The sequence below is a fragment of the Microtus pennsylvanicus genome, chromosome 4, assembly GCF_037038515.1.
Source record: "Microtus pennsylvanicus isolate mMicPen1 chromosome 4, mMicPen1.hap1, whole genome shotgun sequence".
NCBI lineage: Eukaryota > Metazoa > Chordata > Mammalia > Rodentia > Cricetidae > Microtus > Microtus pennsylvanicus.
In genome coordinates, this window is record NC_134582.1 from 25,179,574 (window position 1) to 25,199,460 (window position 19,887).

A 19,887-nucleotide genomic window follows, 5' to 3' on the forward strand; every position below is an offset into this window, starting at 1 on the left:
AAAATGTTTTTTTTTTTATCAAAATCAATATCCAGATCATTTCCTTTAGGTTTACCTCAACCTGAGGAATTGGCTAAGACCATCCATGAGGCAGTCCTGTCCACCTTCTACCAAAGCACCCCAGCTTTAAACTGAGGATCCCCTCTCTCTGGGCATCTTCCTCAATATCTTGTTATCTCTCAGCTCTTTAGAGAAGAGAGAAGGTGAGGGTTAGAAGTTAGATGTGAATGCCCCTGTCCACTTACCAGAGAATCCCGAGTCCAGTGTGTGCGCTCACTGTAATTCAGCTGCAGGAACCACCCTCTATAGTAATCCAGTCTTGTCACAAGAAACCCACTCCTCCTTCCTCTGCAGGATTTAAGGACCTTCTAGGTTCTGCTCCTCCTCTCTCAGTGTGTTTTGGCCAGTCACAGAGGAACAAGGATCAGTTGCTTTTAGGAATCACTTGCATTTCCAAGAAGGAGAAAGTGAGGTAAAACAAAGAGTTGTTTTTCATTCTATCAAAACTTTGTTACTTGGCAGAAAAGGCCGGACATTCCTAAAAGGACAATGTGGAACAGGGTTTGAAAAAAGAACATAAACACCAAAAAACAGATTGTTGACTATGTAGGAAAGCAGCTCTTGAAAAATAAATTTCCTGGTTCCTGACTCCACAAATGCAGCCTGAACTAAAGTCACACAACACATTGTCTGAGTTCCTTTGCAGACGCCAGTTTCAGTCTCACCCAAGACACAACCCATGTGACCCCCTCTGACTGTAACCTTATTCCTTCACAATTGTAGATTCATGTTCCTCAATTCTTGTCATTCTCAGCTTCCCTGTAAAGGCAGAGATTTGGTCATGCCTGGGCTTGACAGGTCTTAAACATGCTGTCTCAACCACGGCCAGTTCATATGTGAGCTGCCCCGCTGTGTCCAGAAGATACTGTATAGTTGGAGTTATCCATGACTCTGGTCCTGACATTCTTTTTATTCTTTTCTTCCACAGCCATTGCTGTGCTATTTGAGTAGAAATACAGATATTACATTTTGTTCTGGACATTTGTCAGTGTCTTATTCTAAGAATCTTGGCCAGTTGTGACTATCTGTATTGATTATAACCTACTGCAAGTATGAGCTTCCATGATAAGGGTTAAGCAATGCTTTAATCTATGGGTATCATGGAAAATCGTCAGGAGCTGTTTTAATGTTATGTCCTTTAGCAGAATAATAGTAGCAGGTTCTCACCAGGGTGTAGACCAGCATAGCCTAAAGTAATTGTTCAGATATGGTGCTAAGCACTGGTATCATCTTGTGGAGCAATACTAAATCCAACCAGGAAGTAGTTGGTTACTACCATGATGTTCTTGTCACTATTCTACTTGTAGCTGTATCTTATCTGTCAAGTCAGTATTGTAGCTCACAGAGTTCATACCTGAATATGATTTATGTTTCATTTTCTCCTCTGCTACTGTGTCTAGAACATTCCAGCACTATGAAAGATAACTAATAGGGATGGAATTTCTGGGTCAGCATCAGCTTGATTTCTCCATATTCTCTAACTCAGGAACGTGGTATATTCACTAACAGGATGTTACCATCATGTTCTGGAAAGTAACCAAAGCTCTGGCAGTGGCCTCTAAGGATCAGGTTTATCACTGGCAAACAAGTCTATAAAAACTAAGTAATTCCTGAGTCTGGACTTTTACTTTTACCTTGTGGTGTCTATCAGGGACATTGTTGCTCCAGTAAGAAGGTATCCCCATCATCTTTTTTATCTCTGTGTACATATATTTAAGAAGCCTCTGCATTATTAGGTTACATGTGACATTTTGAAATTCTTTTAGTGTTATTTATCCCTCCTACGTTCACTCCTCTCCCCTATTCTCACCTCCTAGTTTAATTTAATTTAACTTTTCTTTGTTCACAATTCTCTTTTAAATACCATCTTCTTTGTCTCATAATTACCACTCCATGGCACCATAGTAATTTCAAAGCCTGTGCTGGTATTTCCAATGGAATATGCATATCTGAAGGGTGAAAGCTAAAATCTATCTACACATGAGAGGGGCCTCTGTCACCTCACTCCAAATAATTTTTTCCAGCTCCATCAATTTCTCCACGAATTTCATAGTTTTTATTTTGGTAGCAGGTGAGTAATGTTCCATTCTGTAAAGCTGCACATTTTCCTCATCCATCCATCAGTTGATGGGCATCTAGGTTGTTCCCATTTCTTGGGTATTGTGAGTAGAGCATGAGTGATGGAGAAGCAATAGCTCAGCACTAGGAGATGAAGTCATTTGGGAATATCACCATGTACAGTATAGCCTGATCATGTAGTAAATCTATGTTCCCTTTGTGTGTAGCTTCCACACATTACCTTAGTCACTTCCCAGTGTGTCCTCCCACCAGGGGGACTGAGTGTTCTACTGAGTATTTGTTAACATTTGTATTTTGTTTCTAGGCACTCTGACTAGGGTGTGGTCAAATCTTAAAGTTGTTTTGAACTATGTTTTCCTGATAGATAACAATGTTGAAAAATTAAAAAAAATATTTCTTAGGCATTCTCAGGTCATCTTTTCAGAACTCCTTATTTATCTTATGCTCCATTTTTAGATTGGGTTGATTGTTTTCTTGATATTTAATTTTTTTAACAGATTTTAGATTCTAAACTGCTGCTCATTACATAGCTAGTGAAGATTTTTCCCATTCTGTAAGCTGTCTCTTCACTCAAGTGATAATGTCTTAAAAATTCTTAGCTAAGGGACCCACTTTAGGGTGGGCAGGAGAATTGACCCTAGAGGGGCTCCCAGGTGCCCAAGCTGAGGTCCCCAGTTAGTTCCTTGGGCAGCTGAGGATAGGGAACCTGAAATGACCCCATCCTAGCGCAATACTGACAAATATCTTGCATATCATCCTAGAACTTTCATCTGGCGATGGATGGAGATAGAGACAGAGACCCACACTGGAGCAATGGACTGAGCTCCCAAGGTCCCAATGAGGAGCAGAAGGAGGGAGAACATGAGCAAAGAAGTCGGGACCACGAGGGGTGCACCCACCCACTGAGACAGTGGAGCTGATCTAGTGGGAGCTCACCAAGGCCAGCTGGACTATTACCAAAAAAAGCATGGGATAAAACTGAACTCTCTGATCATGACGAACAATGAGGGCTGATGAGACGCCAAGGACAATGGCACGCAGTTTTGATCCTACGCAATCTGCTGGCTTGGTGGGAGCCTAGCCAGTTTGGATGTTCACCTTCCTAGATATGGACGGAGGGGGGAGGACCTAGGACTTACCACAGGGCAGGGAACCCTGACTGCTCTTTGGACTGGAGAGGGAGGGGGAGAGGAGTGGGGGGAAGGGGAGAGGGGTGGGAGGAGGGGAGAAGAGTGGGAGGAGGGGGAGAAGAGTGGGAGGAGGGGGAGGGAAAGGGGAGGCTGGGAGGAGTTGGAAATTTGTTTCTTTTTCTTTATTCTTCTTTTATCAATAAAAAAATCACTTTCAGATATTAAAAAAATATTTTGAAACAGCATCTTCCTTTGTATACCACGTAGGTCTAGTATCCATGTAGGACTATGTAGTAAAGACTGATCTTGAGCTCCTGGTGATTTTCCTACAATAGCCTCCTGATTGCTGATTTACAGCAGGGAATCTTCATGTTTGCCTTGCTCAGAACCTCTTTCTTGATTTTGTGAGCCAGTCAACAGCTTATAAACATTGGGCATACATTAAATAGCACCCGTGGATGGATATTTGGAACGTGTAAAGTGCCCAGACCAAGCAATTTCAATGTTTTTGAGTTCCCATGAGAAATAACACACAGATCACTTATAACACCTGTTTGTAGGAACTCAAGTGCATCTTAAGCTACTATACAGGGAGAACATGGAGTAGCATCTGGTCACAAGAGGGAAAGACCATCCAACAGCAATGAAGATACCTGCCATGGTCAGTTATGCCATGGGAGCTCATTTCCAGGATAGTACTTTAGGTGGATTTTGTTGTTGCTATTTTCCCTGCAGAAAGTAACCCAAAGTGTGCTCAAAAGTATGAAATCTTACAGAAGGATGTGTTCCATTTTGTAGAATTTGGAAAACTGAAATATGTACACCACACCGTTGATACCTACCTACTCAGGTTTTCAAAGGGCAATTGCCTTGAGTTAGGAAAAGGCTGATTTAGTAATCACACATTTGCTAGAAGTTATGGCCGTCATGAGCGTAGCTGGGCAAATAAAGTCAGACAATGCTCCAGCATATGTGTCTAAGAAAATAAAACAGTTTTTGCTTATTATAATATAAAGCATATTATACCTATCCAAACAATCATACACATTAGGCAGTTATAGAAAGATCAAACTGAACTATAAAGGATATGTTAGAAAAACAGAAAGGTATGATAAATACTTATAGAAATAAATTGCATAATGCTTTCTTAACCTTGAATTTTCTTAATGATTATGAGAATGGAACAGGGGTTTCAGAGAGACAATGGATAACAGAAAAAAAAACCCTCTGAGTTAAATCAGCTGGTGTATTTCAAAGATGTGTTGACCTCAGAATGGAAACCAGTAGATGTACTATGTTGGGGAAGGGGATTTTCTCCTTGTTTCCACAGGAGAAGAAAAGCTATACATATCATCAAAATTAATCAAGATGTGATTTGAAAAGGAGAAACCTCTTGATAAAGAGAAGTGACAGCTCATTCTCAGAGGTGACAACTTACAGGTTGTAGGGAAATCTCATAAGGGTTGTGGAAGGGTTCTGTTGTTGTCTTTGCAGGAAAACATCCATCTTTGAAAAGACAAGAGACCTTGGACATCTAGATGCCTAAAGAAGAAAACATAGCTAACTAGAATCACCAAGCAAAGAGAAATATGAATTATAATACCAGTATCCTCTGAGAGTAAACTCTATCTAATCTCACTATCTAAACATATATTTCCCTACTTCTCAGTATAATTGTAGTTGAGACTCACTTAAAAATCAAAGCTGACTTTGGAGTCGGACAGTGGCTCTCCTCTAAATCCAAGTGTGCTGTTACAAGAAAAAGTCAGAGTTTGTGTTTCATATCAGGAAGCACCTGGTGTGTGTCAAAAGGAAGAGAAAATCTAGGGACTAACGGTATCAAGACTCTGCTCTCAAAATTTTATTTCTCTTTCTACCATTTTCATCTCTATGGTACCTTTCTTTGAGTATGTGTCTATTGAAATTCAGACTTTCTGTTTTGCTATAAATAATATTTAAGTTTTTCACAGTTTATAATACATTTTTCTACAGTAATCTTTGAAGTCTCCATGAAGGGGATGGGGCCCCACAACAATGATTCTACCTGGTTGATATGATGTTATTCAGTTGATAGCAACATTTATACATCAGTTTGGATTGCAAACTGCTGAGAACAATTTCAAAGTTGCTAGCAGACTCAGAGACTGCTCTAGCCAGGATTTGAGACAAGCCCTGTGCTTTCCCATTACACATAGACAGAACAAAAACAATACTGCTACCTCTCTCAGGACTTGATAATTAATTAAAATTTTTTCTTTTAGTATCCCCTAAAGGTACCATAGCCTCCTCAAAGCAGGAAGCAAATTTAATAATATGATGCCCAAATTCAACTAAAAGTCCTTAAATGTTTTACATTGTATTCAACTTTTGTATATTGTATACAAATTTTGTATATGTATACAAATTTGAGATTAATTTTATTAGGATAAACTGTCCATATCTTCTGTTTTTCAAGGTGTTGTAACTTTATAACTCATTTAACAATGTAACAGAAAATTTTATTCTTGAAAGTTATTATTGCCAACTGTTTAGGACAATAAGGAAATGGAGGTTATACTAGGTTGTCCTCTAGTATAACAAAACTTAGGTACGTTTTCAAGGTCAAACAAAGATAAACTTTAGATAATTAGTACATCTTCAAACACCTCAGAAATCTACAGAATATGGCATTTAAGATGTTTTAATACCATAGGATCTTTTTATGGCAATGACACGTGTCTGCTCTTGGCAGCACCAATCTCCTCCAGAGAAAATGATCCACATGGAGATCACTTTCCTTGTGACAAAAATAAGTCACTGGGCAAGAAAATACCCCTGCCTTGACTGCTAGAGTACGCTGTCCTAATTAGACAAGCAGGACACAAAAGAAAGTGACTGTCAAACATTGTCAAAACAAGGAGGAAAAGCCCTTCAGAGTTTCCTGCTTCATTGAAAAGTCTGTTGAATATGCTAGACCTGTAGGCTACCCAAGTGTTGCACAGGAACTTGGATTACTGTCCAGGCAGCCAGTTGTTTCTGTCATTACTCACATTTTTTAGAAGTCACTTGCTTGCACTTCCTGCTTACTCAGTTAACATTTTTTTTCTTGGATCTCTGAAGGAGCTGAAGACTAGATAGTTATAGTTTTCCTTGTTTAGCTGTCACAGATTGCAAGTTAAGATAGAAAGTAAATTAGTTATAAGACTTTGGACTCACCAAGATATAATAGATATGGAATATATTCTATGGATTTGTCAAATTCAAATGGACTAGATATTGTTGATATATATATTGTCTGTATATATTTTTATATAGTTATTGTACTTATTATATATAGTTTTTTGTATTAGCTATAGCATTATTTTTTTTTTATTTTAGACACAAAGGGGAAATGTAGTGTTAGTTCATTTGTATTTTAATAAATGAAACTTGTCTACAGATCAGAAAAGTAAAACAGCCATTCTGGCCAGCCTTACACACGAAACAACAATGATACACATATTTAATCCCAGCAGCCACACTAACTTGCTATTGGAGGAGGGGCTGCTTGTTTGTCCTGCCTGCCCAGATAGCTTAGACCCAAAATAATCACACAGAATCTGTATTAAGTAAATTCACTGCTTGGCCCCATTAGCTCTTATTGGCTAACTCTTACATCTTAATTGAACCCATTTCTATTAATCTGTGTATCGCCACATGGCTGTGGCTTACTGGCTAAAGTTGCAGCACGTCTGTCTCTGCTGACACCAAGGCATCTCTCTGACCCTGCCGTTCTTTCTCCCAGCATTCAGTTCCATCTTCCCCACCTACCTAAGTTCTGCCCTGCTATAGGTCCAAAGAAGTTTCTTTATTCATTTATGGTAATTTAGTATACAGAGGGAAATCCCACACCAACTTTCCATAGAAACCAGGTGGTAGTAATACACATCTTTATTCCCAGAACTAAAGAGGATTATAAGATGGCAGGAGACAGCCCTCAGTCTCATTTTGAGATTCCTGGAGGCAGGATCACCATTTTGGACTGAAGTCAAGGCAAGAGCCAGTCACTGGCTGTTTTGCTTTTCTGACTTGTAGGTTGAACCCCAAATTCTGTTTCTGAGTTTTTAATAATCGTGCTTCACTGTCACATCCCTTCTCCTGAAATGAGCTACTGAGCAATATGTCTGAGTCACAGACCTGTGTGTGTGTGTGTGTGTGTGTGTATGGAGCAGAAGTGTGCTTGAATTCTGACCTTTGGTCAGGGTGGAGAGCATCTACCTCTATGGGCCATCTTAATGTCTCAAACACCAAGTAACTACACTCTAGGTCAAGGTGTGCAGCCACAGTTGCCAACAACATCGAGTAACCTCAAAATCTCTGATCTTCAGACAAGGTGGAATAGGCTCACATTTTTGGTTCTCCACAATTTTCAAGCCCCATGCTGATACACCAAAATGTTGTTTGATTTTAGACTTTGGCCCTTTGTGGGGCTCATCACACAGCTTCAAAATAACTACACACAGAGACTTATTATTATAAATGCCTGGCCTAGGCATGGCTTGTTCTTTTAAGCTTTTCTTAACTTAAATTATCCCATATACCTTTTGCCCCTTGGCATTTTCTTTCCCCTTTTTCTGTATATCTTTTCTTTCCTTCTTATTCCATTTCTGGCTATGTGGCAGTTTGGCTGTGTGGCTGGCCACTACTTTTCTTGCTCCGAGTTCTTTCGTACATTCCAATCCCTGTTTATCTCATTTTATTTCTTCTCTCTGCATGCTAGCATCTCCTATACTTTCTACTACCTTGCTATTGGCCCTTCAGCTCTTTATTAGACCAGTTAGGTGTTTTAGACGGGCAAAGTAACACAACTTCAGAGAATCAAACAAACACAACAAAGAAGCATGCAATACAACTTTGCATCATTAAAACAAATGTTCCACAGCATAAACAAATGTAACAAATCTTAAAATAATATTTCTCAACAGTACTTTCTAAGACTTTATTTTTACTCCCTAAGTCTTATTTTATTTCATGTTTAAAATGTGTCTCTCTATATGGTATGTATGGATGTTCACATGTGTGTGGCAATGTCAGGCTTATGTTAGGCCTTATCTTCAATTGCTTTCTGTTATTTTCCAAGGTAGGGTCTGTCAATTGAACCCTGAGCTTGCAGATTTACATGATCTAGCTTGCTCCATGGTTTCACTCTTTCTGACTTCTAAGTTTGGAGTACAAGGTGGCTGTCACACTCACTCAACATTTATACAGGTTGTGTAAATTGATCTCTGTTCCTTCTATCTGCATGGCATGGCAAGTGTTTTATGCTCTGTGTGGGGGCATGAATGTATGTATGTATATATATATATATATATATATATGTGTGTGTGTGTGTGTGTGTGTGTGTGTGCTGTGGGTGCATATTCAAGTGTGCATGTGGAGTTGAAAGACCAAGAGGAAGGTACAGAGTTCAAGCTGGGGATTGTCAGGTTCAAACAAATTAATGCACATGGCCCTTACCATTAGGTCTCCCCTTGGTGGTAGGGGATTGGCTAGCGTAAATAAAAGATATCATATAGGGAATTTATCCAGTGACTCCGTGGCATTAACTGTTTGATCTTATCATGGTCAGTAACTGTGACTGAGTTGAGTTTGAACTAGTTTTTTGAGTATGTCACACGTAGGAGAACTTTGGCATCTTCAGTCACTGTGTCAAGGAAAAGAAATTGTAAGTAAAAGGTTTTACTAAAGTAAAGACCTGAAGCAAGGGGCCCACCACTAGCTGAGGCAAATTTCTCCAAATATTTTAAAAACAATTCTCCTAATGTTTCTTCTTTCTTAGTTTCTAACAAATAAGGTGATTTAATGATTTTTCTTAGTTGTTCAACAGGCACTTGGGAATCCTTAGCCATGACTTCCACAGATTCATCATCCACTCCAAAGAGGACTCGATAGTGGTTTAACTTCTCCTTCAGCTTCTCCACATCATCCCTGATCATGCCCACTACAGGAACAGTAGCCAAAATTCCATCCTTGAAGGCTTCCAACCAAATATACTGCTGCATAATCTTGTGCTTTCTGTCAATGGCTGCCTCTGTAATATTAGGTAAGGAAAGCATAAAATTGTGGCGCTTTTGATTAGGAAGATCCTTAATCAGAGTGTCCATCAGAACTGGAAAATCATAGTCAGATAAATGTCTGTTCGAAATCAGGAAAATCTGTGGTTCATCCATGTTATTCTGAGTAAAGGTGTTCACACAGTAGCTTCTGATCTGCTGCAGGGTCTTTTCTCCGTCAAAGGTGCGTGGTTTGGATTTCTTTTCATTTTGTAAATCATTGTCCACCTTGGTTCGTACAAAGTAGTAATTCTTTTTCATGAATCTGATTGCTTTGGCAAGGTCTAGTTCAAGTTTTGTAAAACGTGTGGCAGAAACAATAATGAAGAAATCATACTCTTGGAATTTCACTTTCTCCAGATAATCTTTTGGTGGAAAGTTCATAGTTCCAATGCCAGGCAGGTCCCATAAAGTCAAAGTTTGAATTTTGGGGTGTTTGTATGGAGTTCTCATCATGGTTGTTTCTGTTACCCCTTCTTCAGCTGCATCTTGGTCTTCAGGTTCCACCCTCCTCAGGGCATTGATGAAGCTGGACTTCCCTCCTCCAGACTCTCCTGTCACAGCAATGTTTATTGGGGCCTTATCAATATTTTTTAAAGCATCATTGATTACAGAGTTTGCCCCTTGAATGTTTCCCTTTTTCAGATGAAATTCTATTAAATGGATAGTCTCCTGAGAAATGATTTTGGTTTCTGCCTTAATCTCCATAAAATATGTAGTGGCACTGGACACCAAATCTCCATTGTCTTCATTGTTAGATGTATCAGAGAATAACTGACCCATGATTCTGATAAAAAATAATCACTGAAAAAAAAGCAAGAGAGAGTTATTTGCAAAAGATCAAAGATGACATTTTCCTTAGCACTGTGTTTCTTCTCTGTGCTGCAGCCTTAGCTATGCTCTGATATTGTCTAGTTCCCGTACATTTTCTGCTGATTTTTTGTTTTTGTCAACAAGACACCTGCTATATTCCTATTGGAGGAGAAAATCTCATTTGAGAAATTTCTCCCATCGGAATGAACTTGGGACATGCCTATGGAGCATTTTCTTGACTGAGGATTTATGTGGGATGTCACAATTCAATCTTGGTGGTACCACCCTTGGGGTGGTGGTCCTGGGTAATTTAAGAAAACATTTTGAACTACTGGGAGCAAGCTAGTAAACAACATTCTCCCATTGTTCCTGTTTCTATTCCTGTAGAGTTTCTGTGGTGACATCCTACAGCAATGGACTGTGATCAGACTGGGTAAACCCAAATGTAGGAAGGTGGGATCTTATTGTTTCCCAGTTACCAGACTAGCTTAGACTCAAAATTAATTAATTAATAGAAACTGTATTAATTAAATCACTGTTTCCCCCATTAGCTTTTTATTGGCTAACTCTTATATATTAATTTAACCCATTTTTATTAATCTGTGTATTGTCACGTTATAGTGGCTTACTGGTACAGTTTTCACACATCTGTTTCTGGTGGTGGCTCTATGGCTTCTTTCTGATGCTTCCTCCTTTCTCCCTGAACATAATTTAGTTTTCCCTGCCTACCTAAGTTCTACCCTATCACAAGGCCTAAGTAGTTTCTTTATTCATTAAGCAATAAAAGCAACACATGAAAAGTCCTAAGTTATTAAAACATTTAAAATCCCATATTCTGAAAGTCTCTAAGGATTTGAAGAATATCTATCTATCTGAAATATGTCTCTATATATCTAGAAAACCTATCTAACGTGACTACAAGCTTTACCTATATTTATTAATTATGCATTACCTTTTTAAATAAACTGCACAATCACAATACATTAATCAAGAACAGAAATATATATATACACATACATATACAGTATAACAAAATTGACCTTAAATTTGTATCAATAAACCAAAATCCGTACCAATGCAAATCTCTATTGAATATCCCCTTTAAATGTAGAAAAAATTTATAAGCAATATTTGCGAATATGGGCATAGTTTCTCCAAAATGCTTTCTGCTATTTATTGGGTAAAGTATTTTCTTTGTGGGGGTGTTCATGGCAACCTTTCAGGGAGTCTTGTTTCATCAAACCATATTGGTCTGGAAGCAATCCACAGGTTCTCATCTTCTGTGAAAACAAAATAAGAACCCGTTTTCCAAAGCAACATATCCTTAGATCCATATTTTGAAATCAAGATACCTTTAAGATATATGTATGTATATATATATATATATATATATATATATATATATATATATATTTAGCTTAGCAGCCCATACAATGAAATGTCTCTCTGTATTCAGCTTCTTCACAGTCAAAAAATTCAAAGATAATACAATAATATACATAATCCAGACTTTCTGTGTAGTTTCCATTTTATGTGGCTTATTTTTTATTTACTCCCTTTAATCTATGACTGTCTATACTTTGCCTATTTAAGGACTTTACCTTTTACTTCTTTTTTTTTATTTTATTATTATTTTTTTATTGGGAAAAAGGAAAAAAAGAGTTTCCCCCTCCTCCCAGCCTCCCATTTCCCTCCCCCTCCTCCCACCCTTCTCCCCCTCCCCCCACTCTTCTCCCCCTCCCTCTCCAGTCCAAAGAGCAGTCAGGGTTCCCTGTCCTGTGGAAAGTCCAAGGTCCTCCCCCCTCCGTCCATGTCTAGGAAGGTGAACATCCAAACTGGCTAGGCTCCCACAAAGCCAGCACATTAAGTAGGATCAAAACCCCGTGCCATTGTCCTTGGCTTCTCATCAGCCCTCATTGTTCGCCATGTTCAGAGAGTCCAGTTTTATCCCATGCTTTTTCAGTCATAGTCCAGCTGGCCTTGGTGAGTTCCCAATAGATCAGCCCCACTGTCTCAGTGGGTGGGTGCACCCCTCGTGGTCCTGACTTCCTTGCTCATGTTCTCCCTCCTTCTGCTCCTCATTGGGACCTTGGGAGCTCAGTCCAGTGCTGAAGTGTGGGTCTCTGTCTCTATCTCCATCCATCAAGTCCAAATGGATTAAAGACCTCAATATCAGTCCGAACACACTGAACCTGATAGAAGAGAAAGTGGGGAGTACCCTACAACAGATGGGCACAGGAGATCACTTCCTAGGTATAACCCCAGCAGCACAGACATTAAGGGCAACATTGAATAAATGGGACCTACTAAAACTGAGAAGCTTCTGTAAAGCAAAGGACACTGTCACTAAGACAAAAAGGCAACCCACCAACTGGGAGAAGATCTTCACCAACCCCGCAACAGATAAAGGTCTGATCTCCAAAATATATAGAGAACTCAAAAAACTAGACTTTAAAATGCTAATTAACCCAATTAAAAAATGGGGCACTGAGCTGAACAGAGAATTCTCAACAGAAGAAGTTCAAATGGCCAAAAGACACTTAAGGTCATGCTCAACCTCCTTAGCAATCAGGGAAATGCAAATCAAAACAACTTTGAGATACCATCTTACACCTGTCAGAATGGCTAAAATCAAAAACACCAATGATAGCCTTTTACTTATTTTTATAACTCTCTATAATTCTTTTTTCTTTCCCAAGCCTACATACATTTATCCAACACTATGATTCATCTGGATTGTCTTTATTGAATATCTGTAATTTTTTACTGTCCAGGAGCACTTCTTAAAATGCTAAGCGCTTTTTAAAAACTTAAATGTGCCATTGATAGGGGAAATAAGGCAGTGCCTGCTTGCCCCACCCAGTCCAGCATTGTGGAGCTGCTCGTTGCCTCAGAAATCCATGCACACTGCCTCACTTCCAGGTACACAGCTGGTACAAGTTGCCATCAAGCAAGCTGCAGCATGTTGCTCACAAACCCCATTCAAATATTCGGTCTCCTGAAAGAGTCAGAGGTTGCACTGGGATCATGTCCCAGAAAGCCAGCATTTTAAAACAGCATGGCTTTTCTGCTATGGCCAAGTCAGGAAAACCTCCCCTAAAGGAGCTGCAGCATGTAGCCAGCTGAAAAAAAAAAGGCGGCTATTTTTTTTTTTTTTGTCTAGAGTTTGTTCCCTCTCAGGTTTTACATTGATTTAGTCTACCACATTGGCATGCTAATTGTAGGAAGGATGGCACTTGTTTGGTTCCCAGCTGTTTGTCTAGCTTAGACCTGAAATAATCACCAGAAACTGTATTAATTAAATCACTGCTTGGCCCATTAGCTCCAGCTTCTTATTGGCTAACTCTTACATATTAATTTAACCTATTTCTATTAATCTGTGTATTGCCACATGACAGCGGCTTACTGGCAAAGTTTCAGCACATCTGTCGCTGGTGGTGGCTCCATGGCTTCTCTCTGACTCTTTTCCCAGCATGCCATTTAGTTTTCCCCTCCTACCTAAGCTCTGCCATATCAAGAGGCCAAGGCAGTTTCTTTATTCATTAACCTATAAAAGCAACACATGTGCAGAAGAACCTCCCATACTACCAAAAACTCATTTCTATTTTCAAAATCCATATCTTCTTGATGTTTATAAAAGCCGTAGAAAGGAAACAAGAATAAATTTTGTCCAGGTCTCAATGAAATCCTTAATTATAGAAAATTATATAAAAAATAGTATGAATCCTTACGCCAGCGTCAGGAATAATAGAACCAGAACGATTGTCTTGCATCTAATCTGACTGCAGTGTTGTCTGTCAAGTCCCAGATATTTTCTTCATTTGTGCACACTTCCTTCAGTGTGTGCCTTCAGATGAATGGAAATGTAATCAACACACATCTAATTTTTATAAATATAATGAATGATAATTTACATGAGTGTTTAATCAATATGATGTCTCTCAAATGTTCAAATAACTCTAATTTGTCCGTTTTATTGATGTTTTCAAAAGATGTCAGTAAGCCTAACTACTGTATTTGGTTGAAATATTTGGTTGAAATATTTTTTAATTTTCTTAGATTTACTTTTCTCTTATCTTTTTCACGACTTGGAGCTACTCTCCATTAGGAATATAACCTTTCAATGACATAAAACTTCTCATTCTTATTGTTATAACCCTTTCTTCAATACCATATTACAGAGTCATCAAGCCATTACATTGCATCTGCCACCACCCTCTCACTGTTTCTTTCCAAATACTTGCTGCCACATAAGGTATATTCATCTGGGATCATTTGCTGTCATCCTCTCATAGTACAATGCACCTCAGCAGAGTGAGCTTTTGTCTTGCTCACTTCTTCCTCACCAACATACAGTAGATGGCACTTTATCATCACAATGAATGAGGACTGTGATAAAAACATTTGAACTTTATTGTGAACAATTGTGCCTGTTCTGTAATTCTAATTGGTCATTGGGTTATTGAAGACCTAGTACATTTATAAAGTGAAGACCTAGTACATTTATAAAGTGTGGGTACCAAGAGTCTGGTGAAAGAAAAAGACAGTCTAATACAAAACAGAGACGTCCTTAGAATCATGCTATGTATGAGCATAAGCACATACGGACTCATTGTAAGGCAGCCCCTGTTCTATCTACAAGAATAATGCAGACAACCTTACAGGAAACCAGGGCTGCAGAACTTGGTTCAAACTGACTTTATATATATTCCAGGAAAGGTTGAGTAAAGAAAATGTCCCCAAGGGGAAGCTAAGACTATTTAAATAAACACCTTTGCCTGATTTGCTGTTGAAGGTGATAGTCACCCACAGGGCACAGACAGAATGTCCCTAAAGCACCCAAACACTCTTCTATCTTTCCAGTTTTCCCCTCTCATTCTGTCAGTTCTAGCTCCTGGATCTGTGATGTAGACTTCAGTGTGATTGTTGTCTGCAAGGTCTTTCCACTGAATATGAACACAGGAAATGAGAAGCAAGCATTGCAAAAGGAAGCCTGCCTAAATGGCAGCTGTTTCCACACCCTGACACAACTCATGTTCCACATGGTTGGAGAGAAGATCCTTAGCACTCCTGCTTTACAATAAGGAAAAGCACACTGAAGAAGATGCTTCAGGTACAGATTTCCACAGGCAGGTCCAGCAGAAGCAGTGAGCAGAAAGATCTCGTCTCTGCAGGCCAGAGTCTTCTGGATGTAAGGGATTAAACCATTGACCCTGAACTAGGTAGCAAAATGAGACTAAGATACAACAACCTCAGGCATATTGCAGAGACACTTCATCACCTGAAACATTCAATTACAACAATGTTAGAGAGAGAGGAATGAGAAACATCAAAACCTATGTACAGATTATTTCCTTTAGGCCTACCTCAACTTGAAGTATTTGCTAAGACCATCCATTGTGTAGTCCTGTCCTCCCACCAAAGCACCATAGCTTTCAAGCAGAGGATCCTTACTCTCAAGGCATGTTCCTAAATGTCTTGTTCCCTATCTGTTCTTTAGAGAAGAGAGGCGATGAGGGTTAGAAGTTAGATCTGAATGCCCCTGTCCACTTACCAGAGAATCTTGTGTCCAGTGTATGTGCTCACTCTAGTTCAGTTGCAGGAGCCACCATCCAGTATGTTCCAGGTTCTTTACACGAACCCACCCCTGCTCCCTATACAGGACTTATACCATCTTCTAGGTTCTGCCCCTCCCCTCTCAGAGTGATTTGGCCAATCATGAAAGAGCATGGATCTAGTATCTTTTGAGAATCACCTTCATTTACAAGAAAAGGAAAGTGAAATAGCTTCAACAGCTGTTCTCACTCTATCAACATTCATTTCTTGGCAGAAAAGCCTGGACAGTCCTAAAATAACATTGTGGAACAGTGCTTGGAAAAAGACGGTGAAAGCAGAGAAGCAGCTTATTAGCTGGGCTGGACAGAAACCCTTGAAATATAGTATTTTTTGTATTGAGATTTCTTCTTGATGGGTTTTTCCTGTGACTATTATGAAATGACCTTCCTTGTCTCTTTTCATTGATTTTAGCTTGAAGTCTATTTTGTTAGGTATTAGGATAGCTACACCTGCTGGTTTCTTAGGTCCATTTGATTGGTATATTTTTTCCCCAACCTTTTACTTGGAGATGATATCTGTCTTTGAGGTTGAGATGTGTTTCTTGTATGTAGAAGAAGGATGGATTCTGTTTTTGTATTCAATCTGTTAGCCTGTGCTTTTTTTATCGGTGAGGTGAGTCCATTTACATTAAGGGATATAATGACCAGTGTTTGCTATCTCCTGTTAATTTAGTTTTCATTGTTGGTGATGTTAATTTGTGCGTTTTCCCTTTTTTTGGGGGGGGGATTTGCTGCTATGAGACCATCAGTTGTCTGTGTTTTTGCTGGTGTAGCCAACTTTCTTGGGTTGGTGTTTTCCTTCTAGTATTTTGTGTAGGGCTGGGTTTGTGGCTAGGTATTGGTGAAATGTAGTTTTATCATGGAATATCTTGTTTTGTCCTCCTATAGTGATTGAAAATTTTGCTGGGTATACTAGTTTGGGCAGGCATCCATGGTCTCTTAATGTCTGCATAATGCTTGACCATGACCTTCTGGCTTTTATTGTCTCCAGTGAGAAGTCAGGTGTAATTCTGACAGGTCTATTTTTATGTGTTACTTGGCCTTTTCCCTTTGCAGCTCTTAATATTTTTTCTTTACTCTGTATGTTTTGTGTTTTGATTATTATGTGGCAAGAAGACTTTTTGTTGATCCAGTCTATTTGATGTTTTATAAGCTTCTTGTATCTTCATAGGCATATCTTCCTTTAGGTTGGGAAAGTTTTCTTCTATGATTTTGTTAAATATATTTTCTGTTGTAGTAATATGGGCAGCGGGGCTGCGTCCCCAACACCCCAGCCGTCTGCTCGGCTAGCTTATGCCCCGAAATAATTACACAGACACTGTATTCTTTTAAACACTGCTTGGCTCATTTCTACCTAGCCTCTTCTAGGCTAACTCTCGCACCTGGACTAGCCCATTTCTAATCATCTGTGTAGCGCCCCTAGGTGCGCTTACTGGGAAGATTCTAGCCTAAGTCCATCCTGGGTCGGAGCTTCATAGCGTGCATCTTCCCTGGAGCGGGGAGCATGGCGTCTCTCTCTGAGGCGTCTGCTCCCGATAGGAGAGCTGTCCAGTCTGAGCTCACTTCCTCTTCCTCCCGGCATTCTGTTCTGTTTACTCCACCTACCTATGTCCTAACCAATAAAATGGGCCAAGGCAGTTCCTTTATTAGCCAATGACCTTCCTCCATCCATCATTCTGTGCTTTTGAGTTGAACTTCTCCTTCTATACCTATTATTCTTAGATTTGGCCTTTTCATGGTGTTCCATATTAACTGGATGTTTTGGGTTAAATTTTTGCTAGAGTTAATGTTTTCTTTAACTGATGAGTCTATTTCCTCTTTTATATCTTCAGCGCTTGAGTGTCTCTTTTCCATCTCTTGTATTCTGCTTTTCATGCTTGTGTTTGTGCTTCCTGATTGTTTTCTCATAATTTCTCTTTCTATAATTCCCTAGGCTTGTGTTTTTTTATTGTCTCTATTTCAGTTTTCAAGTGTTGAATAGTTACCCCCCTTCTTTGGCAGCTACATGTTGTCTACCTCCTTTGGCAGCTACATGGCATCTTTTTGACTTTGCCTATTCTCTGTATATATCTATGTTCAGATTTCCCACCTGACTATGCTCTGCTAAGCTTTTGGCCAAAACAGCTTTATTCATCAACCAATAAAAGCAACACATATAGAGAGGAACATCACACATCATATTCTGTAGGTCTTTTAAGTGTTTGAATATTACCTATCATTGTGGGATACCTCTCTGTGCATCTAGCAAACCTAACATGACTGTAAATTTGACAAACATTGGTGACTCTACCTGTAATTCTCAATAACCTATGTGGTTAAAGACTAAAGCCTCAGAATATAAAATAAACAACCTGTAAACAGATGTACAATATAAGTACAATGACTTTGACATTGTGAAAATATACAAAAATATTTTCACCAGAGCTAGAAATGTACAGTGCAATATGACAAAAATAACCTTAATTTGCATCAATATACAAAATATCCTAAACAGGAGTAGAAACATATATACAATATGACACAAATATTTTTACATTTGTATTAATATACAAAGATATTTTAATAGAAGTAGTAACATAGATACAATATGACAAAAGTAATTTTGAATTTATAACAATATACAAATTAAATAGGGAAAGAAAAATAATTTTATATTTGTATTAATATGCATGAATCCATAATATTGAAAATTATCTAAAACTGATATTTGTTTATTTAGTTTACAAGTAGATATAACAATGTACCTCATTTCCCTATTATATATTCCCTTTTTTTCTATTCCAAATGAGATTCCCAAGTCTAATTTTTATTGCTCTGCCCCAACCCTTTAACAACTTATAATCAACCCATTACAGATGATAATTATCTGTATAACCCTGAGAAAAAACAAAAACAATACACCTTTCCTGATGGTAGAGGGAGTGTTGTATTGTTAGAATTACTTCCAACTGTCTGGGGAGGGTGACAATATTGCTATGGGATTCTGTAAAAGACAAAAACAATCGTTACTCAGGAGAACTAGCTGTAACATTTATAGCTAGTCTCTGAGTAATGGGTGAAACTAATTTGACATTCTGGCTAGAGTGTATAAGAAGATGGAACATCTCAGCTAGCCACCTTGGAATTGTCCTGAGCAGTTTGTAGTCCAAAACCAATCTTTGGGTGGTGTTTATTGGCTAAATGGCATTATTATGAACCAAGTAGAATCGTTGGTGTGGAGACTTCAGAGATCACTGTAAGGAAATTTTTTTTGTTCACTGTGGAAAATTTAAACAGTATTAATATCAAAATGAAAAGTTTAAATTTTAGGATTGTATTATATCTAAAGAAAGGTTTTAAAGAGTCAAAAATAAGTATGAGGGGAAAGAGATTTGTGGCAACAGTTGTCTTTAGGTTTTGAGTTTCTTCTGTCCCAAATCAGGTGGTTCTTCTGATATGATATAGAGACTCTAGAATTTTCTTTTAACAGCATGCTTGGGCTTAGGGAAGAAGAGAGCCACACTCCAACCCCAAGGCCACGTTTGCTTTTTAATTGAATCAAGACTACACATTTTTGAGAAGTAAAGAAATTTTAATTTTTACGTACTGAGAATTTACCCTGTAGAGAATATTTGTACAATTAGGCCAGATATTTCTTTTCTTGGCAATTTTTTTCCCAGAGAGTTTCCCTTCTTCTTTAGATGTATAGATGTTCAAGATCTTTTGACTTCTTGAAGATGGGTATTTCCATTTTTCTGTAAAGACAATAACAGAACTCTGTCCCGATCCTTATTTGGTGCATTTTCCTTTGACATGTAGAATTGTCATATCCATTAATGAAGTATCACTTCTCCTTCTTAAGAGGTTTCTCCTGTTAGAATTAAATCTTTATTAATTTTGATGGTACCCATAGCTTTTCCTCTCCTGTGGAAACAATAGTGGAACCCCTTCCCCAACTAACACATATCCTAGTTTCAATTCTGAGATCAACACATCTCTTAAGTATACAGGTTGATTCAGTTTAGTAGTTTTTTCTATTTCCATTGTCTCTCCTCAGCTTTTGTTCTTTTCTTATTAATATTTATGACTTATAAAGCTGTTCAGTGTTAGCGTGTGCTAGTATATTGTGGAAATACATTG

General features: G+C 38.5%; 3 protein-coding genes across 4 annotated transcripts in view; all 3 read right to left on the reverse strand.

Annotated features, from left to right (window-relative positions):
* LOC142847681 (interferon-inducible GTPase 1-like) overlaps positions 1-294 on the reverse strand; it is a 30,590-nt gene extending 30,296 nt beyond the window's left edge. Inside the window, exon 1 of the mRNA XM_075968601.1 lies at positions 246-294. The gene's annotated coding sequence lies outside the window, so the exon portion shown is untranslated. The remainder of the gene's footprint in view (positions 1-245) is intronic.
* Positions 1-19,887, reverse strand: part of LOC142847684 (interferon-inducible GTPase 1-like) — a 43,091-nt gene that overhangs the window by 5,396 nt on the left and 17,808 nt on the right. The window contains exon 1 of one of the 2 annotated variants that reach the window (XM_075968607.1): positions 246-297. The exons of the other annotated variant lie outside the window; for it this stretch is intronic. The gene's annotated coding sequence lies outside the window, so the exon portion shown is untranslated. Of the gene's footprint in view, positions 1-245; positions 298-19,887 lie in introns of those variants that run through there. 2 annotated transcript variants of the gene reach the window in all.
* On the reverse strand, positions 5,709-15,792 carry LOC142847680 (interferon-inducible GTPase 1-like). Its single transcript, XM_075968599.1, has 2 exons — positions 15,708-15,792; positions 5,709-10,144 (listed from the first exon to the last, which is right to left on the reverse strand). The coding sequence occupies exon 2, from the start codon at positions 10,121-10,123 to the stop codon at positions 8,882-8,884; it is 1,242 nt and encodes a 413-aa protein (XP_075824714.1). The 5' UTR covers positions 10,124-10,144; positions 15,708-15,792; the 3' UTR covers positions 5,709-8,881.

Coding starts and splice junctions, on each gene's coding strand:
- LOC142847680 (XM_075968599.1), bottom strand. CDS start 10,123: ATGGGTCAGTTATTCTCTGATACATCTAACAATGAAGACAATGGAGAT.